General features: G+C 47.1%; 8 protein-coding genes across 12 annotated transcripts; all 8 read right to left on the bottom strand.

Moving 5' to 3' along the window:
- Positions 1-70: 70 nt before the first annotated feature.
- On the bottom strand, positions 71-5,392 carry LOC112893694 (DNA-(apurinic or apyrimidinic site) lyase, chloroplastic-like). Of its 2 annotated transcripts, none has more exons than XM_025961153.1 (12): positions 5,252-5,392; positions 4,617-4,773; positions 4,451-4,548; positions 4,285-4,364; positions 3,685-3,924; positions 3,315-3,589; positions 3,058-3,168; positions 2,375-2,512; positions 2,248-2,295; positions 1,475-1,555; positions 877-1,036; positions 71-555 (listed from the first exon to the last, which is right to left on the bottom strand). In XM_025961153.1, the coding sequence occupies exons 1-12, from the start codon at positions 5,293-5,295 to the stop codon at positions 434-436; spliced, it is 1,554 nt and encodes a 517-aa protein (XP_025816938.1). In that variant the 5' UTR covers positions 5,296-5,392; the 3' UTR covers positions 71-433. The 2 variants fall into 2 exon arrangements, with proteins under 2 accessions (XP_025816938.1, XP_025816939.1); XM_025961154.1 differs by having other exon boundaries at positions 5,247-5,382.
- Positions 5,393-5,752: 360 nt separating this feature from the next.
- LOC112895033 lies at positions 5,753-7,248 on the bottom strand. The gene has a single exon (XM_025962896.1). The coding sequence runs from the start codon at positions 7,115-7,117 to the stop codon at positions 5,948-5,950; it is 1,170 nt and encodes a 389-aa protein (XP_025818681.1). The 5' UTR covers positions 7,118-7,248; the 3' UTR covers positions 5,753-5,947.
- A 244-nt stretch (positions 7,249-7,492) lies between these two features.
- On the bottom strand, positions 7,493-7,984 carry LOC112891871. Its single transcript, XM_025958867.1, has 2 exons — positions 7,645-7,984; positions 7,493-7,521 (listed from the first exon to the last, which is right to left on the bottom strand). Exons 1-2 carry the CDS (start codon positions 7,982-7,984, stop codon positions 7,493-7,495), a joined length of 369 nt encoding a protein of 122 aa, XP_025814652.1.
- Positions 7,985-9,701: 1,717 nt separating this feature from the next.
- Positions 9,702-10,354, bottom strand: LOC112891675 (protein LIM3-like). Its single transcript, XM_025958595.1, has 2 exons — positions 9,999-10,354; positions 9,702-9,883 (listed from the first exon to the last, which is right to left on the bottom strand). The coding sequence occupies exons 1-2, from the start codon at positions 10,306-10,308 to the stop codon at positions 9,861-9,863; spliced, it is 333 nt and encodes a 110-aa protein (XP_025814380.1). The 5' UTR covers positions 10,309-10,354; the 3' UTR covers positions 9,702-9,860.
- A 712-nt stretch (positions 10,355-11,066) lies between these two features.
- LOC112891674 lies at positions 11,067-12,270 on the bottom strand. 3 transcript variants are annotated; one of them, XM_025958592.1, is made up of 3 exons: positions 11,880-12,270; positions 11,396-11,748; positions 11,067-11,271 (listed from the first exon to the last, which is right to left on the bottom strand). In XM_025958592.1, exons 1-3 carry the CDS (start codon positions 12,056-12,058, stop codon positions 11,240-11,242), a joined length of 564 nt encoding a protein of 187 aa, XP_025814377.1. In that variant the 5' UTR covers positions 12,059-12,270; the 3' UTR covers positions 11,067-11,239. The 3 variants fall into 3 exon arrangements, with proteins under 3 accessions (XP_025814377.1, XP_025814378.1, XP_025814379.1); XM_025958593.1 differs by having other exon boundaries at positions 11,396-11,761; positions 11,880-12,268; XM_025958594.1 differs by having other exon boundaries at positions 11,396-11,764; positions 11,880-12,268.
- A 486-nt stretch (positions 12,271-12,756) lies between these two features.
- LOC112891673 (probable inactive purple acid phosphatase 27) lies at positions 12,757-17,273 on the bottom strand. 2 transcript variants are annotated; one of them, XM_025958589.1, is made up of 13 exons: positions 16,596-17,273; positions 16,397-16,484; positions 15,599-15,868; positions 15,391-15,499; positions 15,159-15,276; positions 14,843-14,975; positions 14,492-14,679; positions 14,199-14,385; positions 14,044-14,111; positions 13,771-13,864; positions 13,469-13,660; positions 13,264-13,344; positions 12,757-13,063 (listed from the first exon to the last, which is right to left on the bottom strand). In XM_025958589.1, exons 1-13 carry the CDS (start codon positions 16,910-16,912, stop codon positions 12,989-12,991), a joined length of 1,920 nt encoding a protein of 639 aa, XP_025814374.1. In that variant the 5' UTR covers positions 16,913-17,273; the 3' UTR covers positions 12,757-12,988. The 2 variants fall into 2 exon arrangements, with proteins under 2 accessions (XP_025814374.1, XP_025814376.1); XM_025958591.1 differs by lacking the exons at positions 12,757-13,063; positions 13,264-13,344; positions 14,044-14,111 and having other exon boundaries at positions 13,475-13,660.
- Positions 17,274-17,941: 668 nt separating this feature from the next.
- LOC112893945 (probable inactive purple acid phosphatase 27) lies at positions 17,942-22,009 on the bottom strand. Its single transcript, XM_025961482.1, has 13 exons — positions 21,489-22,009; positions 21,319-21,406; positions 20,614-20,883; positions 20,392-20,500; positions 20,154-20,271; positions 19,936-20,068; positions 19,662-19,849; positions 19,378-19,564; positions 19,227-19,294; positions 18,971-19,064; positions 18,667-18,855; positions 18,415-18,495; positions 17,942-18,221 (listed from the first exon to the last, which is right to left on the bottom strand). The coding sequence occupies exons 1-13, from the start codon at positions 21,794-21,796 to the stop codon at positions 18,126-18,128; spliced, it is 1,929 nt and encodes a 642-aa protein (XP_025817267.1). The 5' UTR covers positions 21,797-22,009; the 3' UTR covers positions 17,942-18,125.
- A 2,144-nt stretch (positions 22,010-24,153) lies between these two features.
- Positions 24,154-26,334, bottom strand: LOC112894572 (pentatricopeptide repeat-containing protein At1g33350-like). The gene has a single exon (XM_025962324.1). It carries the CDS (start codon positions 26,250-26,252, stop codon positions 24,930-24,932), a length of 1,323 nt encoding a protein of 440 aa, XP_025818109.1. The 5' UTR covers positions 26,253-26,334; the 3' UTR covers positions 24,154-24,929.
- Between the last annotated feature and the right edge of the window lie 1,475 nt (positions 26,335-27,809).

A 27,809-nucleotide genomic window follows, 5' to 3' on the forward strand; every position in this document is an offset into this window, starting at 1 on the left:
AAATACATGAAAACGGCCAGGTTTTTACTGGGTGATTAATGTCACAACAATAAACATAACTGCATCTTGATGTTCAAGCAAAACGTGCATTTTGAAGGGTCCATCGGCTAAACCACAAACACACAATGATTGTGACATTGAGCAAGTTTATACCCACTGCATACTTTCAGTCATAAGTTTCATAACCGGACAATAGGCTCCCCGTACTGAGCTACAGAACTGAGGCCGAAGATGCAATCTATTCATCGGCCGACATATTTACATCACAAAATGCAGCATTAGTATCAGCTGGTGTCTTTTCACTAGTGGCCTGATGCAAAATCGCAGACTCTGCCACAGGTCCGCGCAAACCAAGACCCTGAAGAATAAGAATTGTTGTTGAAACTTAAGGACCCAGCTTCAGATTGAGTGTTTGGCATGCTAGTGATGCAGCCTAGAGCTTCAGTATGAGGCCAAGGGGGCTGTGATCACTGGCAGAGATGTCCGGAAGAATATATGAATCGTGCACCTTTTCCACGATAGACTCCGACACAAGAAAGTAATCCAGGCGCCAACCTTCAATCCAATGAACAGACAGAAACAAAAAGTGAAATAGTGAGCATGATCTTCAGTTATGTTGAAACAACTAATGAATATACTAGTTTTGACATAAAGATTGTGCATGATGGATGTAAGAATGCGCAACAACCATGCAAAATAGTATGATAACGATAACTGTGGTAAAGGTACTGTGGGATAAAATGCTGAAAATCATAGGTAAGTTTGTAAGTTGCAGTGGCTTACACATTTCATAAACGAACAATGCCTGGTGGCAAAGCCCATGTCAACGAGTAAATAGTACATTATTTCAGAAAAGAACAAGTACATAGTACATACCTTTATTTGTTTTGCGGCCATTATGCCTGTAACCCCAATAACTATATGCAACAACGTTGGGATGCTGTTTCCGAAATGTGTCAACAAATCCTTTGGACAAAAAGTTAGTCTCAAATGATTCTCTTTCTTCATTTGTGAAGCCAGCACTTCTACGATTGCCCTGGACAAAAATGTGTTAAACATCAGTGAAGATTACCTAGAAAGAAAAGTTTGAAGAAGCTTAACAGGAACTGATATTGTCTATTCAACCTGATTTTGGTCACCAGGCACATATATATGTATGAGCACCAGGGTGTCCAGGTAGCTCAAATACAGCTGATAATGCAATGTAGGTTTAACTATCTCACAGCTTGGGCAAACTTTACTCTTCAAGCTTTCTATAAAATTGACTGGATGACAACTCTCTGGTCTAACAAAGACAATCTAAAATCTAAAATAAGTTTTGGTTCTTTCTATAGTTTGAAACAAGGATTTCTCCACAATTCTACTTTCTTATAAGGATGGTAATGTTTGTAGCATAAAACAAATAGCCAAGTATAGCATACAGTTAAGTGCAAGACAATTCCAAATACAACAATTCAAACAGATGGTTACTCACAGCAGGATCATGGATATCAATCTCCTGATGGGCACAGTTAAGATCACCGGTTAGTATGACAGGCTTTGATTTTTCCAATTCCTGAACGATCATAAGATACGCATAAGGTTATGTAAGAACTTAGAAGCATGCCTTTTCTTTAAAAAAAAAATGGTATTAGCAGCTGCTTGCTACTGAAACCTATAAATGCAGGACGTGGAATTATGTTTGAAAAATGCATATCTGACTAGCATGATGCACCCCACAACAGCTGCTGAAAAAGTAAAAGAAGCCTAAGGTTTAGAAACAAGATGGTTATTCCACTGAAAAAAAAAATTATGTTCAGATATGCTAGCTTGATTGGTAAGGAAATAGGACTAGGAAGAGATTCAGGGATGATAGCCAATAAAAGAAAGAGGATGAGAACTGAATGATGCCCAAAATTATTGTATTAAAATTTTTATATCCGCCACTCTAACTAAATTTGGACATTTTGATGCATATTTTTATGGACCTGCCCAGTAATTGCAGCCTAGTTCACATATGCCCTAAATCCTATATGTTTGGAATTTTTTTATCCAATTTCCCTTATCAAAATAGACGCCAAGTAGCACAAAGAAACAGTAGGACTGAGGAATAGGAAGGAAAAGAAAAGAACCAATACAGTGAAGAAAATGACAGAAAGGTAAACGGGACAGATAGTTTTGTTTCATAAAGGTGTACTTTAAAAAAAAAGAAGAGGATAAGTAGCATAAGAAAATACTTCGAAATAATCAGAGTAAAAAAAGACATACTTTCATGTAGTTACCAAGGGATGTATCCCACTCTGTGACCCTGTAAGTCTGCACAAATAGATACTCATGGATTTCAAATTTTAACCTCAAGTGGCTTATACTATAAAGGAAATTACCAATGATTTACCAGTCTTCTTAGACCATCACCCGAATTCGGCACATAAGCAGTTAGCAAGTAGAAGTCATCAAATTCCACAGTCACAACCCTCCCTTCAGTATCATGGTCTGGTACACCAAGCCCATACTTGATCGAGAGGGGTTTCACCTATAGGCAACACAGAACACATGATCAATAGAAAAAAAATGAATATAATAATAGTCTTGGCATTGTATTTGTTGAGGCAGAAGTTTATGCTTAAGGAGATTTGTAATCAATTGGAGCATAAGAAAGTTAACTAATGATCAGGCCAGTATCAGAATACAAGATATCTATTTGTCTAGTTTTAATCTAAAAATCAGATACATTGACCCATGACTAATTGGGAACCACCATACCAGTATAACCCACAAGGGAAGAAGAAACTATCAACTCTAAAGGTATTTTGAGCTAGATATTTTAGACATGCTATTCCTATTAAAGTAAATCTCTAGCTGACTTATATGACGTCCTCAAGGCTGAGGATCGAAGAGAAATAAGTGTGATTATCCCCAAGTGAGGGAGCATATCCTGGCTATTCCTTCTTTCCATTTTTTATAAAGTATGTGTGCAGTTGGTTCAAAGGCAGTAAAACAGAACAAACAAATAGGTCTTCAAGGGGTGTTCTATTTGTACTAGTTATATATGTGAAGCATTAGACAGGTGATGCATACTCGTGAAATTATTGCTGTTCCCGAATAGCCAAGCTTTGACACACTGCATGTCCAGAAACTATTTGTGTAGCCATCCAGCAGAGTATCCTTAATAACTTCAACATCCTTCTCCTGCTCGACAAAAGCAAAGATAGTGAATGTATCATCAGCAAACGATTCAGAGAGTACAAAAGGTGCCATGTCAAAAAAACTATCTTGTTATTATTATTTTTGCAGCATATTAAAAGTGAACTTAACGAACATAACTCAAATCTTGCCTGCATTTTTGTCTCTTGTAGGCATAGCACATCAAAGTTCTCCCTCTCTGCTAACTGCTGCACAGAGAAGCCTCTTGATTTGAGCAAAGCTTTCAATCCATTGACATTCCATGACAGAATCTTCAGAGCCCGTGTATCCTTACTTAGAGGTGGAGGCCTCATAGTCTTAGGGTTGTAAGGAATCCACCCGGCTTGTGGTTTCTTATGTACAAGTACATTCCAAGGTTCTGAATTTTCATTAGGACATAATCCTGCCTTAGGAGCGGCCCCTTTGACTGTAGTAGTGTAACCAGCAGTTAGCCAAGAGGAAAGTAATTTTCCAACAAAAAGGAAGTTCAATTAAAGACAAGTGAAAAAATGTGCTGCGTACCAACAAGTGTTTCCTTCTGGACTGAAGTCTTATTTATCTTGACATTACTCACAGAATTCTCCTCAAGAGTGGTGGCCTTGATTGATTTCTGTTTTGTTCTACTTCTTTTCTTGCTAGGAGTTTCAGATATAACCTCAGAACTTTCTAGGTTTTGTTCAACCACAGCTGAAGCGCCACCTTTTCTTTTTAAAGGTTCTTCCGAGGGGCTAACCAGCTCAGAAGATGACTTCCCCACTTTACCTGTGGAGAGGAAACAAGCTTCCAGCTAAAATGCTTCATAATAACATTGTATTTAAAAAGGTCAGCATATGAAAGCATGGCTATCAAAGATGCATTCATGCCCCTGCCTTTCCTCCATCATAGTACCTTGCAGTGCTGATATTGCAAAGCCACAAGAGTTTCAAAAAACCTTATGCAAGAAACAGACATGTTTGGTTCACTATTTCACTTGCTACCTACTCCTCAAGTGTAATTTCAAGCGGCAAATCTGACCATTATACTATCTTATTGGTGAGAGAGTATAACTGAAACTAACGAGTTCTAATGAAGAAAACAATGATTTAGTTCAAATCTACTGCTACAAATCTGAAGTATCCATACCATTTCCTTCCACCCCCAGAGAATCCATCAGTGCTGATACTAAATCTTTCTTGGTGCCTTTCCCAGAAACACCCATCCTCCTTCAAGATTTAGTTCACAAAAAGAGTTGATAGACAAATCAACTATCAACAATAGGAAATAAGGGCAGAATTGGGAGAATTTGAACCTTGTAAGCTCCCTGAGCTCTTTCACCGTCATTGATTGGAGCTGGCTAGGGTCACTCTTCACTCGCTCTATCTCCAAATCGCTTCCAGCAGCATCTTCCTAGAGTCCAAAAAGAAAGGTATAAAATGGCAGTAGGAGAATATGAGCACAAAGTGGAAAAGACCAACCTCCTCTGTGACTGACTTCTCATCATTCTTGATCTCAGTTTTCTTAGAGACAGCTTTGCGCGAATATGTAGCCCGCATTCCGTCCCTCATGAAGTTCAGATTTGTGAGCACGGGCTTTCTGGAACTAAAATTCGCACCTCGGAGCCCACAGCTACACCTGTGAAAAGGAAAAGACAAGTTTCACCATCTACCGATGAACCCTTCCAAGCTAAAGTGATTCTTATGACAATGAATTCAGGTATGAGATAACTGTGGGCAAGCATCCTCAAAGCATTGTTGGGGATTTCTACATAGATGTAGGGTTTCATGCTACCTGCGGATGAGTTTGAGGTTAAGCAACTTCCTAAAATAAAACCTGAAGCCCACCAGCCCCATGACCGGAGCCATATGTATCATAATCATATTTCTTGACTAAATTTCGTAATCCACCTCAAGGACGCTGTTGACATTTGAAAGCATACAATAAAAGGGAATCGGGATCTCCTTTGGCGGCCAAACCCTTGCCCCCCAATTGTGCTGATGCTGCTCAGATGACCGAAGAACCGAATCGACACAGACCGCATGGCTAAACCGACCCGAAGGTAGCCAATGCGCCATAGGAGAGGAGAGAGGAGGGGGGAAGATAGGTACCGTACTGGTAGATGCGGAGGAGGGAGGCGCCGCGCAGCAGCAGTGGCATCGGTCGACGAGCGAGTGCGCGGAGGCGCGCGACGTGGAGCGGTAAAGCCGCCGGAAGGAGCTAGTGTGGCTGCGTGGGCGTGGGGGGGTGCGCCGGCTCGGCGTGACGAAGTGGGCTGTGTGGGCACACCGGGCCTGCACTATGCAAGCCTGATACACACAAAAAAAAAAACAAGTGTGCGGCGCGTTTTGGCATATTAGGCCCGCTCTGATGGTCTGCCCTCCAATTCCGGCCTGCTTGGCAAACCAGCATGATCTTCTCAGTTTAGTTAATACGCTGCTGGTGAAGTCGACAATGAGTCCAGTGACTTTTTTTTTTGAGTAATGAGTCCAGTGACTTTGGATTAGTCAAATTTGCTGAATTCTCAAGACATTTTTTTCCTTGACGATTGGATTTGCATTGATTTTTTTTTCTTTTTGATAAGGAATTTGCATTCAAATTTGAAATGCATTATCCAAAACACAAGCGGAGAAACTTGCTCATTGGACCATCCCCGTACGAGCATATGTACAATCCACAAGATTAATCCATTGAACGGGGAAAGAACAACAGATGAGAGTTCAGTTTGTTGCACTATATATTCTACTCAGGATCAGATCATCGGAGCTCTGATTCGACCGTGCACGAGATCACCGGAGGAAGACGTGCATTTTTACAGGAGGAAATGCTGCAGATATCTGAGCCCCTCGTCGGCGCCCACGTACCTGCACTCGCACATCACTCCGAGCCTCACCTTCTCGACCAGCCTCTCCTCCCCGGCCAGCTCCACGACCACCTCCGCCTCCAGCCTCTCGCCGCCGCAGCCCGGCGCGGGCAGCCTCGCCGCGACCCCGGCCTCCCCTCTGCCGCCGAAGCTGACGGCGCCCGCCGCCCTCGCCGCCGGCACCTTGGCGTCCATCATCAAAACCGCCACGGGCGCGCCGCCGTCCCAACGGTTACCCGTCCGCACCGCCGTCCACCGGACGCGCCACTCGCCCGGCCCGATCGCCGCGTTCCGGTCGCTCAGGTCGATCCCGAACAGGAATAGCCCCGCGGCGTTCTTGACGCCACCGGCCTCGGCGGCGGGGACCGCGAAGGAGACGATGCTCTCGCTCCCGGCCGTGGAGACGTCGACGGCGAAGGCGACGTCGGCGAGTGCCAGGCGCGGGGCCGGGAGCGCGCGGCAGCGGATGGACGCCGACCGGAACAGTGCGAAGAGGCGGCAGTGCGTGGAGGAGCGCTGCTGCCGGCCGCTGGAGCAGCCATCGGTGTCGGGGAGGTGACGTAGGAGGCCGAGCGCGGAGGGGTAGTGCTGCGCACAGAGCCGCGCCCAGAGGTAGTCGGCCGCGAAGGCGGCGTGCCACGACGTGGAGACACAGGACGCCGCGGCGAGCGACGCGGCGTCGAGGAACGGCGCGACGAGGGGGAGCGCCTCCCACGGGGGAGGGGGAGGGGGCGGCGGCGCCCGCCGCGCCGCCGGCACTGCCGTCGCCTCGCCCGCGCGGCGCATCTCAGCAGCCAGCAGGTTGGTGCCGGGCTCGCGACCGGAGGCAGCTTGTTCTCGTGTGTCGTGTCCCGGGCTTGCGCAGATTGATCCGTGCGCGTCGGCCGGTGGGTGCCGTGCGCTTATATCACCGGTGGCGCGTACGCTCGTCGAAGTACGGCAAGGGTTGCGGGGAAGGAACGGGTCGCGGTGGGAGAAGGCTGGGCTGGGCGGTGCGTGCGCGCGGGTGGCGCACACGTGGTCGGGGAGGATCGCAGTGGCGCGGCGCGCGCACGGCGCGTGTCGCGCGAGGAGACGCCGTCGAAGGGAGCGTGCCGAGAGGGCGAGCCACGGTGCCATGCCAGCTTCCAGACGGGACGGGCACGAGACTTCATCCAACACCCATGTTCGTTCGTCGGGACCGATCCGTTCGGGGCTACCACTGCACCGGCGACAGACCGAAGGCCCATCCAAAGTGGTTGTTTGGTTCGAGGGGGCGGGATTGGTTGCGGTGCTTCTTTTGCAGACGAGTGGTCATGCATAGCACAGCACAGGGACAGGCTTTCTCACGTACAGAGGTCACGAGAATTGCTTCATACTTGTAAATTTATTCTCTACAAGGCCTCGTAGATTGTAGATAATAAGATGCAACTTTAGTAAAATAATGTAGATCCCAGACTCAGCACTGGATCCAACAATTCCCCTTCTGCTAGTCGTAGAACATCTTCCATCCAGTCATTGGACCTTGGGAGGAATGGTGTAGCCTGCAAAACAATCCAAAAATCGATCGAACGCGTGCCAGAACAACCGATTCATAAACCACACACAAACAAACACATCGTGCATTGCTGAAAGTAAAAAAGGAACCCAAGCATCACGCCACTCACTTCCGCACTTGGCGCCAGGCGCGAACGGCCGCTTGCAGTAGCCGGCCACGAACACGACCTTGGCCATGCTGATGATCTCCTCGATGCCCTTGTCCACCTTGGAGCACAGGCACGGCACGTCCACCTCCCGGTAGGCGTCGCAGCACGCCTGTGACGGGACCTCCTTCGGGTTGTCCGGCTGCATGACGTACAGGATGCACCGCGGGATCAGCGAGAACAGGTCCGAGTTGCAGCTGGTGGCCTCGGTGCCTGTGGCGGCTGGCGTCTCTCGGACCGTCGCCGTCGTCGCAACCGCTGTAAAGGCGAGGACGACCCAGAACGAGCCCAGAGTTCCCGCCATTGTAGTTGCTAGCGTGTGTCTACTTTGCGAGGCTCTGTCAGTGTTTTGATTGGAATGGACGGATGGTTGAGTTTATATAGGCTTGTTCTGTAGCCCCTCTATTCCAAATTATAGGTTATTTTAATAATTCTAAATATATAATTTTTGTGATGTATCTAGACACAATATTTATCTAGATGAATAGCAAAAACTATTTATCTAGATTTGCCAAAACGATCCATATTTTAGAATAGAGGAAGTAGGAAACAAATATTAGATATTAGAATTCAATGAAATGAGTTGTGTATTTTCAAGATAGGTAACTCCTAATTAGCGGATATCTTTGAGCATGGATTCGGTTAGGACTATTTATTGTTATGGATACGTATAAATATTTTTATGCATAAGTGTGTTTTTACCATCTCCCAACCTCCCACCCCCACCGACCTCACAACTATTCTCATTGTCCTCATCTTCCTCAAAAGAATCACGCAATGTCAGCATCGCAGGCAAAAAATTACTCCTCGTTGCTCCTTTACCACTCTAGCAGAGGTGGCCTCATCTGAGAGTCACATGAATGACGAAGCATGTGCCACTTAGGATCCCTTTGGGAGGGCTCCTCGAGAGGGTGGAGCCAGAGCCGGAGCTGGAGCCAGCGGAGTTTGCTTTTTTGGCTCCGTGCTGCTCCGCCTGAGCCCCGAGCAAAACAGCTCTGGCTCTCCCAGCACGCTATGCAGAAGCCTTTTAGCGCTGCGGATGTTTGGTGCGGCTCATGTAGGAGCTGCCGGCGGAGCCCCTCCAAACGGGACCTTAGTAGGGTGGTGCCTAGCTAGCATGGTGGTCCACCTCATACCACAACCAAGTTGGCCCACCCCCAATCTAGTATCCCACCTTTGACCACAGCTACGTAGAATCTGTTTGGTTCCATGGGTACCTTACTAGACCATTAGCCCCTCCAAAATGGGTAAAAGGGATTAAAGGATCTAAAAATGGTCCAGGGTGCACCAACCCTCTCCCTCCCTCCCTACCTCTCTCTCTCTACAGGAGGGTTAAAGGCCATTAATTAGAGGTAAATGGGTCTTTTAACACCCATATCAAACAGGCTAAAGGGCTAAAGGTATCAAACAGGCTCTAAATAGGATTAAAGGTATCAAACAGGCTCTTTAGCCCAAGGGCTAAAGGTATCAAACAGGCTCTAAATAGGTGTCTCCGTGTCTGAGAAGGAGACTAATCAAGCAAAATCTTAAAGGGATAAAAAAATACTTATATAACCATTCCCTACTAATTAATCTTTACATTATGATAATACGGTGTCTTTGGACAAATCTTACTAAGCCACCTCTTTTTCTCTCGTTTAATGAGACAATTTATAAAATTCCCTTTTTCTTCATAATATTTTTTTACTTTAGTTATTGTGTAGTATTCAGAATAAAAATACATATGTAACCACTCTTGACTAATTAATCTCTATGTTTTAATAATATGGTGTCTCTGGACAAATCTTACCAAGCCACCTCCTTTTCTCTCGTTTAATGAGACAATTCATAAAATTTTCTTCTTCTTCCTCGTAAATTTTATCTTGAGTTCTTGTGGTACCCAGAACGCCTCCTGCTGGTGTTATATATATTTATTTAGGTAGTATAACATACTTATGTCACTTTATTTTTCCGTTCCTATTTGGAGAAATATGGATCACAAATCAATTCACGATGAGCAATCAGGAAATTTAAGAGGCCTTTATTAGCTCACAATATTTTCGATCACGAAAGGATCTGTCTCAAGCCCTACAGTAGTCTCAACACAACCTCATATTGCAAATTTATCAGAAGGTAGATCGGCTAGGCAGTTGAGATCTGAGGACTACATCCAGCACTTCCCATCATATCTTGTGGTCTGTTCATTTTGCTGGAACTGTGTAGCCTGAAAAACAATTAACTCAGGTCAGAACAATTACCATGGATAGTTCATAACTAGTGCATATTTGTAGTTTACAGTCTACACAATATTTGTGAAAAGATCCACATAAAACACTTACTTCCGCACTTGAAGCCATGGGAAAAGGGCCTCTTGCATTTATCGGCAATATACACAACCTTCTCCATGCACACCACCTTCTCAATCTCCTTGGTGACCTTGGAGCACAGGCACGGGATATTCACCTTTTGGACCACGCCACAGCAGCCATCTGAAGGAGGCATCTTTGGGTTCGCAGGGAACATCACGTATTGCTTGCATTCGCTCATCAGGCCTGAGAGGTCTTGTGCGCAGTCCTCAGCCTGGCTGCCCACTATGGACATGGCTACTACAAAAGCAAGGATTGAGAACAAGCCCAGGAGTTTCGCCATGGCTATTAGATCTACTAGTTGTGGACTTCTCTTGGATGCTAACACAAGAACTATGTTTTGGTGTGAGTGTTTGAGAATGGCACTCGGGTTTATATAGAAGTCTTGAGGGAAGGTCCGCTCCTATATTTTGTAGTGTGTTCAGGTTAGCCATCGGATACACAATCAATGGCTAGGATTGCTGTTGGGACGAGCTGTGTGGACAAATGTCCCTATTAGTGTTGCATGTTAGACAAGTGTCAAATATTAGTGTTGCATGTTAGACAGGGGTAAAAAAATGATACCAACACATATACAAGTGGCATAATTGATGCTAATAGATACACAAGTGTAGAAAATAATACTTCTATATTGACAAATGTCCAAACTGATGTTACTACGCCTACAAGTGTTAAAATTGATACCTACTATATTGACATGTGTCAATATTGGTGTTACTATAGGCACATTTATGACAGTCAGTACCACTGTATGGATAATACAACTTTCACCAGTCTTATTAATAGCCTCTTAATTGGGCATATCACATAAGGATACGCGTGCCACTATTTTCATGCTGGAGATAATATAATCAAATATATATTCATTATGAGAGTATAGCATAGCATAAATTTAGCTATCATTTATTTGAGATATTTTTAGTATATAATTTCAAAAAAAGAAGTTCAAAAAAAGTTTTTAGAAAAAACAAAACAAATAAAGCCAGGAATATATACGAACATAGACCACATCAGCAAAAGAGTAGAAGCTAAGGTCGGATCACCCGTAAATACGTTCGTTACATGTCATGAAAACAAACTTATTCAGAGACAGTTTGACGGCACAGACTACATCTCTCATCGCGGACAGGCGAACAGAACAGAAGGATGTACACGCTACATAAGGTAGGGAGGAAATTAATTGGCATCGTTCGTTCTTATTCGACACACGAGCATCAAGGGAGCGAACCACCAGGAACGTGGTAGCCTGCAAAAAGTGGGAAAAAAGTCACGACAGTTGTTAAGCCATGGCTGCCATCCAGTATACGTTTCTGTCACAACACGTTTCTCTGGTTGTGCATGGTATACTTGTGGTAGTGCATCAAACTTACTTCCACAGTTGGAGCCTGGCTGGAGGGGCCTCTTGCAGTAGCTGGCGACGTAGACGACCTTGTCCATGCAGATGAACGTCTCCACCGTCGGGGTGACCTTGGAGCAGAGGCACGGTATGTTGGCCCTCTGGATCACGCCGCAGCAGGCCGATGACGGCGGGATCTTGGGGTCGGCCGGGAACTTGACGTAGTCCTGGCAGTTGGCGATCAGGTCCTGCAGGTCCTGGTCGCAGTTCCCCGTTGGCGCGTCGTCATCGGTCGCCGTCGCCGGCCTCGCCGCCGCCGCGGCCATTGCTACGCTGAGCAGAACCACGCACGCGAGGAACAGCTTTGTCGCCATGGTAGCTGGTTTGCTGCGGGCCACAGCTGCTGCTGCTAGTGTCAGTATGTGCAACCGTGGTCTGCTAGCTCTGGATGTCTGGGTTTATGTAGGATCATGGTCCCCATAACAAGACAAAGTATAGTGGGTGTGCATGGCATATACCTTGGTTTTGCCGTACGTTTCTTCAGCCGTCCAGCCACGGCAAAACACAGCAGACCGGAGTCACCGGAGCATTTTATACAAAAATCGTCAGAGCCGATGATCACACTTGACGTCAATCTGGACGCTAGATGTCTCCTCGGCGCTTTGGTATCTCCCCCATGGTAGTACCATGCACGCATGAATAAAACAAGTTCAGATTTCAGTAGTAGTAGTAGTAGTAGAATATAGTGGTTGTTCTATTTGATTTCTCAGGAAGTGAAGAACATACCGTCTTCTGCCAAATCAAATTTCTGGAATCGACACCAACTTATCGTTGCAATTCTGTACTCAAAACTCTAATCAAGGCTGAAAAATGTGGCGTCCAGATGACGGGGGCGTCATCTGCTTCCATACATTCATCACTGGATGATTCAGTTCGCTCCAGGAGACAAGATGTCGCTTTCGCTTCTTCTTTTTTTTTTCTTTTTTTCTTTTGTTCTCAGCTGGCCAATCCAGCTGCATTCTTGTAAAACTTGCAGTTCTTAGATGTTGCCGTACTGGTTAACCATACCTCATGCCGAAACAAACTTCAGTCCACTAATTTCGATGACTCGATTCTGTTGTGATTGTGGCACGGTGACGATTCATTCACGAATTGCGTCCCCTAAACATGACAGAGGCACCTGTAAACATCGCGCTAATTGCTACCTTCTTTTCATCAAATAAGTGTACCTCGGAAGTAATATGCTGTGTCGCTTGCAGGATCTCGGCAGGTGCTTTGCTGTTTATGGCATGGAAAGAGCCTCAGAGGGTCTGCCTTGGAAGTTGGAACCAGAGCACTCTGTAGCGGCAGATCGGCAGAGAGAAGGAAAGTGTTGGCTTTAGTATCAGAAATTCAGAACCAGCAAGTGTACATGGGACTTTCAGAGTTCAGAAGCTAACTACAGTAACAGAATGGCACGGAAGGCAAGAAGAAACTGGAGTCGAAACACTTCGTACAGATACGTGTACTGTTGATGTACAGATTTATAATACAAGCAATTGTAGAATACAGGATGTGCGCTGATGTATAGTGCAGCGCCAACTTATGGCATATCAAAAAAAAAATAGAAGTTACTCCATAGCTAGCTTCATAGCTTCCTTGCTAGAGCTCCCTTCACCATTCTAAACTGGTCACGTACCTCCATCGTATCTGAGTTTACAAACTGAAGAAAACAGAGTAATAGTTGTTCAGACAAACAACATATATATGGTGGATCTTTTTGTCACATTTTCTGGAATTAGTTATGTTACAAGTCGTTTTGGTAATGTAGTTTTCTTTGTACTGCCACTTCCAATCTCTGAAGTACTATTTCAGACACGCGAAAAGAGAAGACTGGGGAAAAAAAGGAAAGACAGAACTGACCTGAACCAAAACATCAGTTCTTGTAGCATGCACCCTGGCATACCCAAACTCCGAAACCCTTGATGAGCTCCACTTGTTCAACTGAATATTTGGAAATCAAGGCAAGATTGTTAACGAGTGTGTATCGTACATCAGTTGCCCCACTACTTCAAGATTGTGCACTGCTTGCTTTGGAGAGCATAGAAAGTTTTGTTACTACTCTTACCACAATCTTAGGGAACTTGTCCAAGTTGAACCCTCCTGCTCCAACAATGGCATGAACTGGCGCGGTATAGTTGCTGTTGTCATAAGTATCAATTCCACTTGCATCCTTCTTTGGCATGCCTTTGCAATTGTTCTTATATAATGCACAAGTCCTCTCGTAGTTGTGTACATGGCCGAAGAAAACCAAATCCACCTGCTCACCGCAAAGCCAAAACTTGTTAGTACAGTCCGCGTATTCCGATCCCATTTCTTTTCACAACAGTGTGGTGCAGTCAACTTCAGTTTTGAAGTGTGATTTCTTACCTGGTACTTGAGCAATAGTGGCTCGACAGAGTTTACAAAAATTAGATCCACATTGGCTGGTATGCCGATATGGGAGGAATACATCGGCCTGTGCCTGCAATTTTCATTGAAGTAGCTGCTGATTTCATTTCTTGTATCTGAACGCACATATTTCAGAATCAAGAGAAACATAGTACGTAATGGAAAAGCCCGGGTTGCAACTTATTTGATCCATACGAACTGTCTGTAACCAAGGTATTTTCATAACAAACATGACTATGTAATGTAACTCACCCAATGAAAATTACCCATGGTGTCCTCGATCTATTGACTGACGACAAATCTTGATCCATCCATTTGTACTACTCAAACCACAAACTTTTCAGAAAAACAATACAAAGATTTCAAAGACTGAACAACAAAATGAAAGGTTGCAGTTGATTATATACCTGCTCCGACTTCTCTGACCAGTCATGCTCAGTCGACATCACAACAAAGTGAACACTCCCTTGCTCAATTGAATACCATGGTTTATCCTTACTGACAACAGGCATGCGGAAGTAGGACTCATATGCAACTCCGCATTCTCCGCCTGAATCTGGGGTCACATACACAGATCCAGATTGTGCATAATCCCTGAGGAAGACACCACAAATTCATGGCCAATGATGGGGGATTTTCACAATGCAAACCCACTGTTCAGATTGCACTGGCAGTACAGGATACTGAAAGCAGCAGTTACCTTTCGTGATTACCAATAGCGGTCATGTACGAAATTTGAGAAGCTAGTGGCTTGATGAGGAGAAGGAAGAAGTCCCATTCAACCAGGAAGCCTGTAGCATAGCTGATGTCGCCTATATGGAAGATCGAGTCGACCTTTCCAGTTTCGATTTCTTTAGCCACGGCCTTGGCCACAGAAACTGATCCAGGCTGCAAATGTGTGCCGTGACCATGACCCATGAGCACTATTTACACCGGTTTGTAATTTTCAGACTTAATGCGATCAATGCATCTCATATGGAAAGATACAACCTGCATACGGAGGATCTGGCACTAGGCAATTTTTGCAAGAAGGCAACATTTTTGGGTATACCTGAATGTAGTGTTCCACTGATGGGTCCAGTGGTGCCTTCCCCATATCACCATAGATCACGAAGAATGTCTCGTCTGAACCAGTGGCTGGTGGAGTTCTGAATTTGTTTGTGTCACTCCAACCCACTGAATCACTGCACAAGCACAAAATCAAAAGCTGTGAGCACTCGTGAAGCATCTCAGTCAGTCCTTAGTCGTCAGAATGTTTCTAACATCCATGGTATTTTATAATCCTCAAGAGTTGCTGATCAAATGTTTTTTTTAAACGCATTGCTGATTGAATGTTTGCAAGGAAATTAGTCACAGAAGAACTGTACCTTCCGTAACGGTAGTTGTAGGACTGAGAAGGCTGGAGGCCAGTCATGACGGCCGAGTGGATGTAGCCAGGGTCATGCCACCCAAAATCCTTGGCAGGGCTTGGTAACCCGGGGACACCTGCACGAGGATAACTAATAAGTTTATCGAATAAATCCCCAGAATCAAATATGGTCACATTTCCGTGAACAACGTCCTCCCAGTGATGAACATCAACAGACGATCAGTACTCACTGCACATATCCTTCTGCGTGAACGTTGCGACCTGAGAAGCAGCGGACTTGCCGGCACCGTACTGAACCTGCTGCGGCCTCCCGTCGCCGCTCACCCACGTAAGCCTCATCTGCAACCACCACGCGCCCATCGCTCAGGCACGAGCTAGCGCCGTACAGTTCTGCGCCTGAAGGAAGAAAGGCCCGGTGGAAACGGCGGGATCGCTCACCGATGTGGCCGTGGAGTCGGTGCTGGAGAGGTGGCCGTAGAGCGGGCTGGCCGGGTTGGCGAACCGGAGCGCGCCGGAGCGCTTGAGGACGCACGGCGTCCCGAAGCCGCCGGAGAAGAGCACGAACTCGACATCGGAGCGGAAGTTGACGACGTGGAAGGTGAGCGTGGCGGCGCAGGTGCGGACCCGGCAGGCGCCCGACGCGCCGCGCTTCTGGCACGCCGCGCTCTTGCAGCCCAGGTAGCCGGGGTCGCTCGTCAGGTACTGGGCCTGCGCCACCACGTAGTAGGCCCGCGTCAAATAGCCCAGAATAAGCTGGGCCGTGAGTTGGCCCAAAAAGCCCTAGCGATCATACTGTGCGATTCGTCATTACGCTAACAGAGAGGATACACCAAACTTTCTAAGCTCTGCCTACACAGCTTGCCCGCTTAAACCATGCAACGCACGACACGCATGTGATGGCAATGGAACGTACAGCCCGTAAGGCCATAAGGGTGGTCGACGTTTGCACGCTAGCTTGGGCTTGCTTCATTCATGGATGGCCATTCTTGTGAGCGAGGCTTGCATTGGGTACCGGACTCTGTCATCACGAAATGCTTCAACGAGCAGTGCCTTTTCGTAAACTCAGCAACCTCTTTAATGAAGCAAAATCTTGAACAAGACAGAAACAAGTTCACATAGCACAATTCATGGCAACTACCGTTATTACGTAGGCATTAGGCAACGATAAACCAGCGAAAAAAAAAGGTTATTAGCTTCACCAATTTTCAAAAAAAATAACAAAAGAAAAAAGGTTACCTTCACAGGGTAGTGGCACAGGAGCGGGAGACGCGCTAGATCACCAGTCTGGGCGTAGTTCGAACCGCCGAAAGGGCACCCGGAGACACTGCACGCGCGTGCGGCCGCCGTTCGCGGAGATCCCCGTCAAGCCGATCGATCGAAATGAACTGTCATTCAAGCAATGGATTGCTAGCCGCTCCTCGTTTCTGAAATTTACCTGGAGTTGGAAGGCGTGATCATGGCGACCCAGTCGTCGCGGCCGGGCCTGAGGACGCCGGCGACGGTCACCTTGACGAACGCCTCGTCGGGGAGCGCCGCAGCCCCGCCGGTGCCGACGCTGATCGCCAGGTACGGGCCCGGGTTCAGGCACGACCCCAGCAGCTTCCGGTTCACCGTCCTGAACTCCGACTTCCCCGCGAAGCTCTCGCGCAGCATCTCCGGCGGCGGCAGGGGCGGCGCCGTCGAGCACGACACGGCGCCGCAGAGGCCGAGGAGCACGAGCATCAGCGCGACGCCGGAACCGGAGAGACCCATGGCAACTGCTCGCGCGCGCGTGTGGCTGCGTGCGTCCGCGCACAAAATGCGCCCAAGCTAAGCTTATATAAGCAGCGAGACGAGGCGCGCGCGCGGCTCGACTGTTGCCCGTTTGGGGACTACACCGACACATTACTTTTTTCCAAAAAAAAAAGAAAAAATATCAACCTTCCGTATATATAATAGCATCTCCAACACCCCATTGGCCATAAATGTTAGCTAAATGATACTGTTTTGATAAAAAGTTTAGTGGTATGGGGATGGGATAGATAGTCTGTTGGAGCACTGCAATCTCCTTAAGGGCTCGTTCGGTTAGGTCAGGAATCCTTACAGGGAGTTAAAGCTTATATCAATCACCTAATAGTTCCGGCCTGAAATCCTTGCATGGAATCATTCCTGGGAAACCGAACGCCCCTTGAATGACAGTTTTTTGGGTATTAGAGATGAGATGAGTAATTTATTGGTGATGCTCTAAACATCGAGAGAGCCTTTGAGAACTAATTAAGAGAGAGCTTCTGAGAACTAATTAAGCCGTAGGACTGCATCATGTTGGTTGAATGGTTGTAAGGCTTGAGTAGAAGGGCTTGAATGGCGTCAACATTTGGTCCGGATGCCATGCTAATGGGCTGGAGCAAGTCCCTTGAATTCTAATAAAAATCGATAGGAAAATTAATGTGGGAATAAAATGTTTTCAGAGATTTTAACAGCAAAATCTGTGACATGTCAAAGTGTAGTTTCTTCTTTTGTGCTTCGTAACACTGCAAATAAGTATGGTTGTCCAACCATATGGTTCTCCCTTAGCTGTATATATTAGACTAGAGAATCTGAATTTTTTTATATTAAACAGAGCTGCGCCTATTGCATTTTGTACATCTATATACTGTATATAATTAAATATATAGGTTATTTTTATGTTAAACAGAGCTGCGTCCTGTTTAATATAAAAATATTAGATCCTCTACTCTAAGATATACACGGCAGCACAATTTGTGCAAGCCTATTGGCTATTTCAACATAACAATAAGGAACTAATATGAAAAGGGACATCTATTCATGTAAATGTCATTGTACACGTGTATATGCAGAATATACAGTAATGTTGTAATGCGTAATTCAGCAACTATTTACAGTATAACAAAAAAAGAAACAAGTTTTTTTTTTTCAAAATAGAGAGGGGTAGCTTCAGTTTAATCTTCTTTCTCTTGAGCTGCAGCTATTGTTGAATTATCAGGCTCGGGGACTTCTTTGCTGAAGATCCCTTCACAATCCTAAATTGATCCCGGACCTCCGTCGTACTTGAGTTTACAAACTGAACAAAACATGGTAGTAGTTGTTCAGACTTCAATGGCAAATGCCGAACAAGTTTGAAGCACCAAAAAAAGGATGCTTTCCCACATTTTTTTGGAGTTTGTTGCGTTAATACTTAGCAGTGACATTTACTTTGTCTAACCACTTTAAACTTTTGATGAACTCTTTTGAACATGAAGGGAAACATAACACACCTGAACAAGCATGTCGGTTCTTGTGGCATGAACCCTAGCATAGCCGAACTCTGAAACCCTCGATAAGCTCCATGTCTCCCCCTAAATATTTGAACATTGAGAAAAGAATATTAACAACCGTATATCAACATTATTTCAGGATTATCAATTCCTAAAGCTAATTGGATCATTGTTAATGGCCAACAACTCAAGATTACGTTTACGTGCTGCCTGTTTTGAAGAACATATATGACTTGGTACCATAACTCTTACATTATTAGGGAAGTTATCCAAGCTGAACCCTCCTGCTCCAACAATAGCATGAACAGGAGCGGTATAGTTGCTGTTGTCATAGACGTCAATTCCGTTTGCATCCTTTGTTGGCATGCCATTGCAGTTTCCCTGGTATACGGCACAGGTTCTCTCATAGTTGTGTACATGTCCGAAGAAAACCAAATCCACCTACTCCCCACATAACCAAAACATGTCACTATAGACAGCACATTGTGATCAGACGACTATTATTTCAGGAATAACGTGGCGCAATGTATACTGAACTTTCAGCGTGATTCTTTACCTGATAGTTGAGCAGGAGTGGTTCAACAGACGCAACAAAGTTGGAATCCACATTGGGCAGTATACCACCATGGGAGGAATACATTGGTCTATGCCTGCAATTGCCAGATGTTATTTATTGTTTGTCACAGCAAAGGACAGATTCCAGAACACAAAATAAACCAAGAAAAAAAGGCCAATATGATGCTGCAGCCTTGTTTCCCTGCCCCGATCTTAGCCAGGCTATTGCCAGAAGAAAATTTAAGTAGTTCACTCACCCAATGAAGATTACCCATGGTGTTCTTGATCTATCAATCGATGACAAATCTTCGTCCATCCAATTGTACTAAACAAACAACAAAGTTGTCAGAGGAGATTCTAGGTTCCCAGGACCTAAAAGAGAAGAAGATAAGGTACAGAACTATGTACCTGCTCTGACTTCTCCGACCACTCATGCTCGGTAGACATCACAATGAAGTGAACGCTCCCTTGCTCGATCGAATACCATGGCTTGTCCTTACTGACAGCAGGCATGGGGAAGTATGACTCGTAGGCAACTCCACATTCACCACCTGAATCAGGAGTCACATACACAGATGCAGAGTTCGCGTAATCCCTGAATCATGATAACAACGGTGCATTATATCAACATGTAAAGCCACTGTTACTCAAATTTCACTGAAGGTTGAAAATTGCAAATCTGCAGAAGTCACCTTTCGTGATTGCCAATGGCGGTCATGTAGGAAACTTGAGAAGCAAGTGGCGTGATTAGGTGAAGGAAGAAGTCCCATTCCACCAGGAAGCCCGTAGCGTAGCTGATATCTCCTATATGGAAGATGGAGTCGATCTTTCCTGTTTGGATCTCTTTAGCCACTGCCTTGGCCACAGAAATCGATCCAGGCTGCAAATATGTGGCATATAAATAAACAGTGCAATTTTTTTTTCAGGCTGAAGCATTTCTTGCATCGAGCCAACAATTTCACCTACCTGAATGTAGTGTTCCACTGATGGATCCAGCGGAGCCTTTCCCATATCACCATAGATCACAAAGGATAGCTCATCTGAACCTGCAGCCGGTGGAGTTCTGAATTTAATCGTGTCACTCCAACCCACAGAATCACTGCACAAACAAGAAAGCCACTAATTGCTGATCATTTTTTTTTTCGTTTTGTAAGGATCTGGTTGCAGGAGAATTCAGGCTCGACCTTCCGTAACGGTAGCTGTAAGACTGAGAGGGCTGGAGCCCAGTCATGACGGACGAATGGATGTAGCCGGGGTCATGCCACCCGAAATCCTTGGCAGGGCTCGGCAACACGGAGATACCTGCAGGCAGCCGATTTTTTCCGAGAAAACTCGAAAATCAAACACGGTGGCATTTCCTTTTACAGTATAATTCTCCATTTTGCAAAATCCCCAATAATATATCATATATGGATTACTCACTGCACATATCTTCCTGCGTGAACGTTGCAACTTCAGAAGTAGAGGACTTTCCGTCTCCGTACTGAACTTGCTGCGGATTCCCGTCTCCGCTCACCCAGGTAAGCCTCATCTGATACAGACCGAGTCTCCAGCGCTCAGATTATCAGAGTCAGAAGATAGGAGCGCCGCCCGCGCCTGCATTTGCAGAGAGGGCAAGGTGGGACAGGAATGGCTGTTGCTCACCGAGGTGGCCTTGGAGTCGGTGCTGGAGAGGTGGCCGTAGAGCGGGCTGGAGGGGTTGGCGAACCGGAGCGCGCCGGAGCGCTTGAGGAGGCAGGGCGTCTTGAAGCCGCCGGAGAAGAGCACGAACTCGACGTCGGTGCGGAAGTTGACGACGTGGAAGGTGAGCGTGGCGGCGCAGGTCCGGGCCTTGCAGGCGCCGGACGCGTCGCGCTTCCCGCACCCGGCGTTCTTGCAGCCCATGTAGCCGGGGTCGCTCGTCAGGTACTGGGCCTGCATTTCCGCGTGAAGAAGATGAGGAAGGAGTTTTCTGGTGGATCAAAAGCTCGGCCCACCATATGGAAACGGCCCTAAAGATCACGCGCAGTTGTATTTATTGTATTTACGGGCTTGCTCGTTTTGAACCATGCACACGTGGATTGTCTATCACGCGAGATCTTGATTAGCCTTGCTCCTTGCACAGGCATACCCATTAAAGGGAGGCAAATGCATGGACATGCTGCAACGGAGAGAGTACTATGTCCTTGTCAATACTCAATACAGTGGTTAGTTAAAACTAGCACTGTCTTCTCATAAACTCACCAACCTCTCAAAACAGGAAAACTCGAACACGACAGGAAGATGTTGATAGAGCAATTCGCAACCTTTAGTAGCTTGTTAAGGAACAGCCAGCGCGTACAAAAACTGAAAGGTGGAGAACAAGCTGACCTTGACAGGGTAGTGGCACAGAAGCGGGAGGTTCGCCAGGTCGCCGGTCTCCACGTAGTTCACGCCGCTCAGCGGACACCCAGAAACGCTGCGCGTGCACGCATCAGTGAACTTCGCGGTGAGAGCGACCGACAACGATCGGGTTGAAGCGGTGGTAATGGTATAAGCACCTGGAGTTGGAAGGCGTGATCATGGCGACCCAGTCGGAGGCGTCGGGCCTGAGGACGCCGGCGACGGTGACCTCGAGGAGCGCCTCGTCGGGGAGCGGCGCCCCGCCGGTGCTGACATTGATCGTCAGGTACGGGCTCGGGTTGAGGCACGACTGGAGCTCCTTCCGGTTCACCGTCCTGAACTCCGACTTGCCCGCGTAGCTCCCGTGCAGCATCTCCGGCGGCGGCGGCGAGGGCGAGGCCGCGGCGCCGAACAGGCCGAGGAGCACGAGCAGCGGCGGGACGACGCCGGAGCTGAAGAAACCCATCGCACGCAGCTACGTGTGCGGCTGTCGCGCGCGCGAAATGTGCCTGGAGGGCAGCCTAAGGTTATTATATGCGGGGCCCCGACGGCCGCAGCAACGCCAACGGCACGTCTCCCCCGCCGCGCCCGTGTGGACGGCGATTAGCAAGGCGTCGCCGCGACGGACGCATCTCGCAGTCGCAGTCGCGCGCAGGGGGCGGGGAGCGGAGGCACTGAGAGACAGAGGGAAGCGTCCAGCTGCCTCCTGCGTCCACGAGAGGGGAACCGAACAGGAGCGAGCGCGGTGGGAACGGGCGGAGCTGCTGATCCCCTCCCCTTGTCTGTCCGACCGTCGCCATCACCACAGGGGCCTTATGAACCCGCCAGCCTCGCGGTCCCGTACGTTGTAGGTTGATGGATCATGCTACGGCGAGCCACATAAATGGCGGCCGGTGAGGCGACGGAAAAGAGGGCCAGCCAGCGTTAACTGTGTCGTTTGATGGTGGCCGCGACTGGCAAGTACTCCACTCTACAGTAGGATTGTCTCAACCGAACGCGCGGGCGGATCGGCGACGGGACACGTGCACGGCCGGTGCGCCGCCAACGTTCGGCGAGACGAGCCGGGAGGGGCGCATTGATGGGTCGTCGCGACGGGCGGTAGTTTTCAGACGGAGACGGTTGACGGCGGAGTTTCCGTTGGCTTCGCCGCCTCCGCACGGCTCACCGATCCCCGCGGAATATGCTTCTGCTTCTCCGCCGGAGCAGGAGTACGTGGCGAGTTTCACGAACTGGAAAAAAAAATCCCCAGAACTTCAGGCTTCTTGGATATGCTTGGATGTCTCTTCCGATCCCAAGCATGGTACTGAAAACAACCTGCAGATATTGCCTTACTGGATCGAACGAAATTGAAAACATGGCTTGGCGTGAACGCTGCTCCACCGGTACGTAGCAACTGAGGAGCTGACGCACAACACCAGGGCATCACGCCATCGCGTACGTCGAGGCACGGTATAAGCACGCTAGAACGGCACACTTAGGCGCGCGGCGCACGCCACGGAGGAGATGGACAAATGGTGGTCTGTCCGCGCCTCTCGGTGGAGAAGAAGACTGGACCGCCATAGAGGAGACAGGAGAGGGAGGGGCGCTGCCGCTTGGGGACTCCCCGTCGACGCCGTGGAGAAGAAGGGCCACCGCAGGCTGCAGCGGAGTGGAGGGAGGCGGGCTGTCACCGCGAAGCTTGTGGCCGGGGACGAAAAATCCGTGCTCAAATTCCGACCTGCGCCGGCACTGACTCCGGATAAGAAGACATGCTAGAGCTCCCCGTGGTCCTGGAGGCGAAGACATCGAGACCGCCATTGCCGAGGACTGCGCGTCATTAGCAGACAGAACCATGTAAGTTAATAGCGGCAGCAGGCACCAGAAAACTAAGTCATCTCCAACAAAATTGAGAGCATCCGAGAGAAGAGGAGGTCATGGGCAATCGATTTTACTAGTTCTTGGTGAGAATCGTTGACCGGCGCTGATGAAATTAGCCGGCGGCGATGGTTCCCCGAGCTGTGGCCTTTGTTTTCTCGTCAAAAGGATAAGGCCTAGGCATCTAACAAGTTGCAACCGTCGGATGGGTTCTGGACGTCGGATACAGGGGCTCCAGTCACGCCGTGACTTGCTCTGAATCTGGCTCCGTGTGACTGAGAGGTCAAATTAGTATCAGTATGAACGAGATCAGAGAAAACTGGCCAGGCCGCTTTCCCGTGATGGCATTGATCATTAGAGGACTGCCGCCGCACGGTATCCTGTTGGGTAGACGTTCAGTTTCAGGTTTAGGGCATGGGGGTAAACTTTCAAAACACTAGAAAAGCTGCCTCTTCGAAGTTTGAACATTTCTAAGCACAGCCGCTAGTTATTTTGTTCAGAGGCAAAATGCTAGAGCAGCATAGATAAATTCAGCGACGAATTCCCTGCTGTACCTGGCGTTTTATCGGCAAATTTGTGAACTCTTTTCTCACAATTGATTGAAAAATGAAGCATCAAATGTAACCTCTTCTTCTTCTTATTCTTCCTCCTCCTCCTCCTCCTCCTCCTCTTCTTTAATATAATGAATTAATGGTACGCAGCTCTCCCCCATGTTCATGGAAAAAAAAATCTTCAACTAAATCATCAGGTTTATAGAGTAATCGAGCATCCAAAGTCCCAAACATAACAGCGAACCAAAACAACAGAAAACCTGACAAACCAATTATCTCTTCGTACAATATGTGCAAAGATGAACTACTGAGGATTCCTACGACCATGAACTACTGATTCTGAACTGAACTGACCATGAACAAAAAAAGAAAGGACCTCAAAGGCCAATATGATTCTGAACAAAAAAAAGTCCTCAAATTTATATCTGCAGCAATATGATGTTTCGCATGCAAACGCTTTTGATACAGGTACAACAACTAAATATACAAAAGATAACTCGAGATAGGCACATCTGAGTATCTATGAATGTAGCGCACAAAAAAAAATTGTAACCTACCCCTATTATTCAGAAGACAGAGTAGCAGATATGGCACCTGGACAGACTGTTATTGACACTGGAGCTGGAAACTGTTAGCAACATTTCACTTGAATAAATGATTGCATAGTTTATTGGCAAAACAGTGGGAGCTGAAACCCCAATGCTAATTTCCTTTCAGCACTCTTTGAAAGACCATATCAGCGAAAGTTCATGAAATCACAAACAGCAACTCACTGAAATTTCCTCATCTAACATCTGCAGTCTAGTAAGAAGAGTAAAGCCCAGAATCATAGAACTACGAGTGCAGAAATGCATTCAAACTCATCTAAAAGCCAAGGAATTCAACAATGGGTATGGCTTGCTTAAATAAACTCTTGATCTTGTATTCATATATGCACACAAATCATCTATATAACCTAGATCCTTCTTCCAATGTTTCAGTGTGCCATGCCATCCCACTGGACCATACCAACTACAATCCATTACCTCAAAGAATTAAGTGGGAGTTTGTATTTATCTGGTTGATTTTCTCTTTTCGATTACATCATACAACAAGTAGACCTATCCTCTGAATACCTCCACGATGAGACAAACCAAAGAATCTAGCATCCACCATACCACCAAAAAATTTGGAGGCACGAAACCAAGCCAAGAATCAACTGACAGCAGCAGATGGCAAACCCTGGGGTTCATCCACTTTAATAGAACTCAAACCTCTGTTCTTCCGCACATTACGCTCATCCATCAACCTCCTAACCTTCATCATATCATCCCACCATCCACTCATAGCATAAAGGTCAGATATCAACATATATAATCCAGCATTTTCATCAGATATCTCCAGGGCCAATGCTTTCTCCATTCCCTCGATGGCAATCTCAACATTCTTGAACTTCTTGCATGCCGCCAGCAATGATGTCCAGATGATGACATTTGGTTCCACTTTCATGGTTTTGATAACCTCATAAGCGTCCTCCAATAGCCCTGCCTTCCCATAGAGATCAACCATGCACCCATAGTGATGTATATTTGGCTCAAGGCAATATCTGTCAACCATAAGCTTAAAGAACTCCCTCCCTTTCTCCACCAGCCCAGCATTCACGCATGCGCTGAGCACGGCTGTGAATGTCATCTCATTTGGTTGCACTCTTCTTTGACACATTTCCTCAAATAGCTGAACAGCCTCCTTGTTGCGCAAATGTGAAGCCATACCACAGATCATAGCTGTCCAGTGCATAACATTCCTATTAGGCACCCGAGAAAACACACGTGTAGCATAGTCGAGGCGACCAGCCTTGGCATAGCAATCAATGAGCGCTGTCCCGAGGTGCATACTGGCAGGCAGGGCGCAGCGTACAGCATAACCATGAACGGATCTGCAGAACGGCGGCAGCAAGCCAGCTGAAGTGCAGGCTGTGAGGATGGTAGTGAGCATGATATAATCCACAGCAATATCGGTGGTAAATGTCACCGAACGGAAGAGGGCAAACCCGTCAGCGAGGCGACCACGCGATAAATAGCAAGCAAGCATGGTCGACCAAGACACGGCGTCCTTGTCGGGGATATCATCGAAGAATGCGCGAGCGGAATCGAGGTCGGAGGAGCGGCACAGCGACGCGAGCATGATGTTGAGGACGTAGATGTTGCATGTGGTGGGGGGTATTTGATCGAACAGTTGGTGGGCGGCGGACGGGGAGAGGAGCGAGTAGGAGCGGAGGAGCGAGGAGGCGACGTGGGGGTAGGCAAGGACGTTGGACCTGAGTAGGTGGCCGTGGAAGTGGGAGAGCAGCGGCAGTGAGGAGGCGGCGGAGAGCGGCTTGAGAGTGAGCACGGCAGCGCGCCAGGCGAAGTAGGATGGGTCCGAGGGGAGGAGACGGAGGCGGAGGAGGGAGTAGAGATGGAGTGCCGAGGACGGGCAGGCGGCCCTGCGGAGGGCGTTGAGGAGGTCGGCGGCGGCGAGGTGATGAGTAAGGGACATGGGGCTGGGAGCAGGGGTGCGACACGGTGCCGGCGCCGGCGCCGCCGCGGCGGGTTCGGATGAATCAGGGGGCGGGAAGCGATGGGCCGTGGCGCGCGGTGCCCGGTGGCTCGGCCTAGCGTTGGCATTATTTTGGGTCGGGCAGGTTGGGCCGCATTGTGGGCCTCCCAGTCTACTGCTAGGAGAAAGGCCCGTTTAGTCCCCCGAATGCTGATATCGGCCGAATTTCGGTCTCCAAGTCGAGTAGAAATACGTGTCCTTGCTGTACAAGTTTGTCAAATTCAGATAGATGCATTTGAACTGTTATGTGGGATTGTGGGTAGGTCATGATAACACAACCTGGTCCCCATGCCAGGGAGAGAAATATGTATGGTAGTTGACATCATATCCAAACAAAAAGGGCCATGTCAAAGGAAACTACCTTTCTTGTTCAAGTTTTCATCATGTGCTGGACTTGGACTCTGCTTGGCCCAACAGATCTACAAGAGGTAGTTCCCTATAAAAAACAAATCTTTGGGTGGTTTCATGGCCTATAAATATGCAAGTTTGGATTCCATGATACCCTTCCCTAAAATTACAGATTTGGAGGTGCTAGGGCTTTGCAATGGTCATCAAGGTGATCAAGGGCCAAAAGGAATGGGCATTGAAGGAACTTGATATAATCATATCAAGAACCCTTCAAAAACCTTTGGGCTGCTTGATCTGATCCATATCAAAATTGAGGCCTGCAGTTGTAAGGCAACAAGGGAAAAGATCTGATCACATCAAGAACCCTTCAAAGACTTTGAGGTGCTTTGATCTGATCTATATCAACCTGCAGTTGGAAGCCAACAAGGGAAAATATCAAGATTGAATTGCTATTCATGAGGTAAGTTAATAGAGTGCATTGCCGTTTTAATCTCTATTGTCCTTGAGACATAGTATGATCTGGATGTGTTCCTTCTTCATGGATGATATCTGTTTTCTTTCTCTCTCTCTGTTTTGTTTTGTTTTCTACAAATCGATTCTGTCTTTCCTCTTCCCCAGTCATCTTTTCAAGTAGACTCATCCTACGTGAGCATCGAGCACATATGCATCGATCGATCTCATCTTGCAGTTGCACCCGTCTGTCTCCTCCTGTGCACAATATAATGGCTTGCAAAAACAGATTGGTACAGCCAGATGGGTAGATTAGTCCTTCATTTCTTAACCCAAATTCTCATGGGAATGGGATATAGGTATAGTTCCCACACATTTTCTTTTGATACGGGAACTAGTTCTTAATGGGGTCACCGGCCAGCTAGTATATATCATATACTAGTTCTTTTGATAGAACTTCACACATTATTGATCTCTTAGCCCATAATTCTTATTGATGATACATGTAATGAACTACTTTAATTCTAGATTAGACACGGGTATTCATTAATAAGCCATCTCTTAGGGTGTGTTTGGTTGGGCTGTGCCTTTTGCAAAATATGCTGTGAGCTGTGGACTGTGAAAAAACTGCTGTGAAAAAGCTGCTGTGGGAAAAGCAGAAGATCGTTTAGTTACAGCTGCTGTGAGCTGGGGAAACTG

This window comes from Panicum hallii, chromosome 5, assembly GCF_002211085.1.
Source record: "Panicum hallii strain FIL2 chromosome 5, PHallii_v3.1, whole genome shotgun sequence".
Classification (NCBI taxonomy): Eukaryota; Viridiplantae; Streptophyta; class Magnoliopsida; order Poales; family Poaceae; genus Panicum; species Panicum hallii.

What these genes read in the sequence shown, in the direction of transcription:
- LOC112895033 (XM_025962896.1), bottom strand. Translation starts at nt 7,117, where the DNA reads ATGGCACCGTGGCTCGCCCTCTCGGCACGCTCCCTTCGACGGCGTCTC.
- LOC112891674 (XM_025958592.1), bottom strand. Translation starts at nt 12,058, where the DNA reads ATGCGTGCATGGTACTACCATGGGGGAGATACCAAAGCGCCGAGGAGA. An exon ending in AAACGTACGGCAAAACCAAG is followed by an intron (nt 11,749 to 11,879) that starts GTATATGCCATG and finishes TGTGGCCCGCAG; the next exon opens with CAAACCAGCTACCATGGCGA. An exon ending in GCCAGGCTCCAACTGTGGAA is followed by an intron (nt 11,272 to 11,395) that starts GTAAGTTTGATG and finishes CACTTTTTGCAG; the next exon opens with GCTACCACGTTCCTGGTGGT.
- LOC112893945 (XM_025961482.1), bottom strand. Translation starts at nt 21,796, where the DNA reads ATGGGTTTCTTCAGCTCCGGCGTCGTCCCGCCGCTGCTCGTGCTCCTC. An exon ending in GGTCGGAGAAGTCAGAGCAG is followed by an intron (nt 19,295 to 19,377) that starts GTACATAGTTCT and finishes TTGTTTGTTTAG; the next exon opens with TACAATTGGATGGACGAAGA. An exon ending in CCATGGGTAATCTTCATTGG is followed by an intron (nt 19,065 to 19,226) that starts GTGAGTGAACTA and finishes TGGCAATTGCAG; the next exon opens with GCATAGACCAATGTATTCCT.
- LOC112891871 (XM_025958867.1), bottom strand. Translation starts at nt 7,984, where the DNA reads ATGGCGGGAACTCTGGGCTCGTTCTGGGTCGTCCTCGCCTTTACAGCG. An exon ending in GCCTGGCGCCAAGTGCGGAA is followed by an intron (nt 7,522 to 7,644) that starts GTGAGTGGCGTG and finishes ATTGTTTTGCAG; the next exon opens with GCTACACCATTCCTCCCAAG.
- LOC112893694 (XM_025961153.1), bottom strand. Translation starts at nt 5,295, where the DNA reads ATGCCACTGCTGCTGCGCGGCGCCTCCCTCCTCCGCATCTACCA. An exon ending in TCTGGGGGTGGAAGGAAATG is followed by an intron (nt 3,925 to 4,284) that starts GTATGGATACTT and finishes TCCTCTCCACAG; the next exon opens with GTAAAGTGGGGAAGTCATCT. An exon ending in TACAAGAGACAAAAATGCAG is followed by an intron (nt 3,169 to 3,314) that starts GCAAGATTTGAG and finishes TTTGTCGAGCAG; the next exon opens with GAGAAGGATGTTGAAGTTAT.
- LOC112891675 (XM_025958595.1), bottom strand. Translation starts at nt 10,308, where the DNA reads ATGGCGAAACTCCTGGGCTTGTTCTCAATCCTTGCTTTTGTAGTAGCC. An exon ending in CCATGGCTTCAAGTGCGGAA is followed by an intron (nt 9,884 to 9,998) that starts GTAAGTGTTTTA and finishes ATTGTTTTTCAG; the next exon opens with GCTACACAGTTCCAGCAAAA.
- LOC112891673 (XM_025958589.1), bottom strand. Translation starts at nt 16,912, where the DNA reads ATGGGTCTCTCCGGTTCCGGCGTCGCGCTGATGCTCGTGCTCCTCGGC. An exon ending in ATCACGCCTTCCAACTCCAG is followed by an intron (nt 16,485 to 16,595) that starts GTAAATTTCAGA and finishes ACGCGCGTGCAG; the next exon opens with TGTCTCCGGGTGCCCTTTCG. An exon ending in TACAACTACCGTTACGGAAG is followed by an intron (nt 14,976 to 15,158) that starts GTACAGTTCTTC and finishes GTGCTTGTGCAG; the next exon opens with TGATTCAGTGGGTTGGAGTG.
- LOC112894572 (XM_025962324.1), bottom strand. Translation starts at nt 26,252, where the DNA reads ATGTCCCTTACTCATCACCTCGCCGCCGCCGACCTCCTCAACGCCCTC.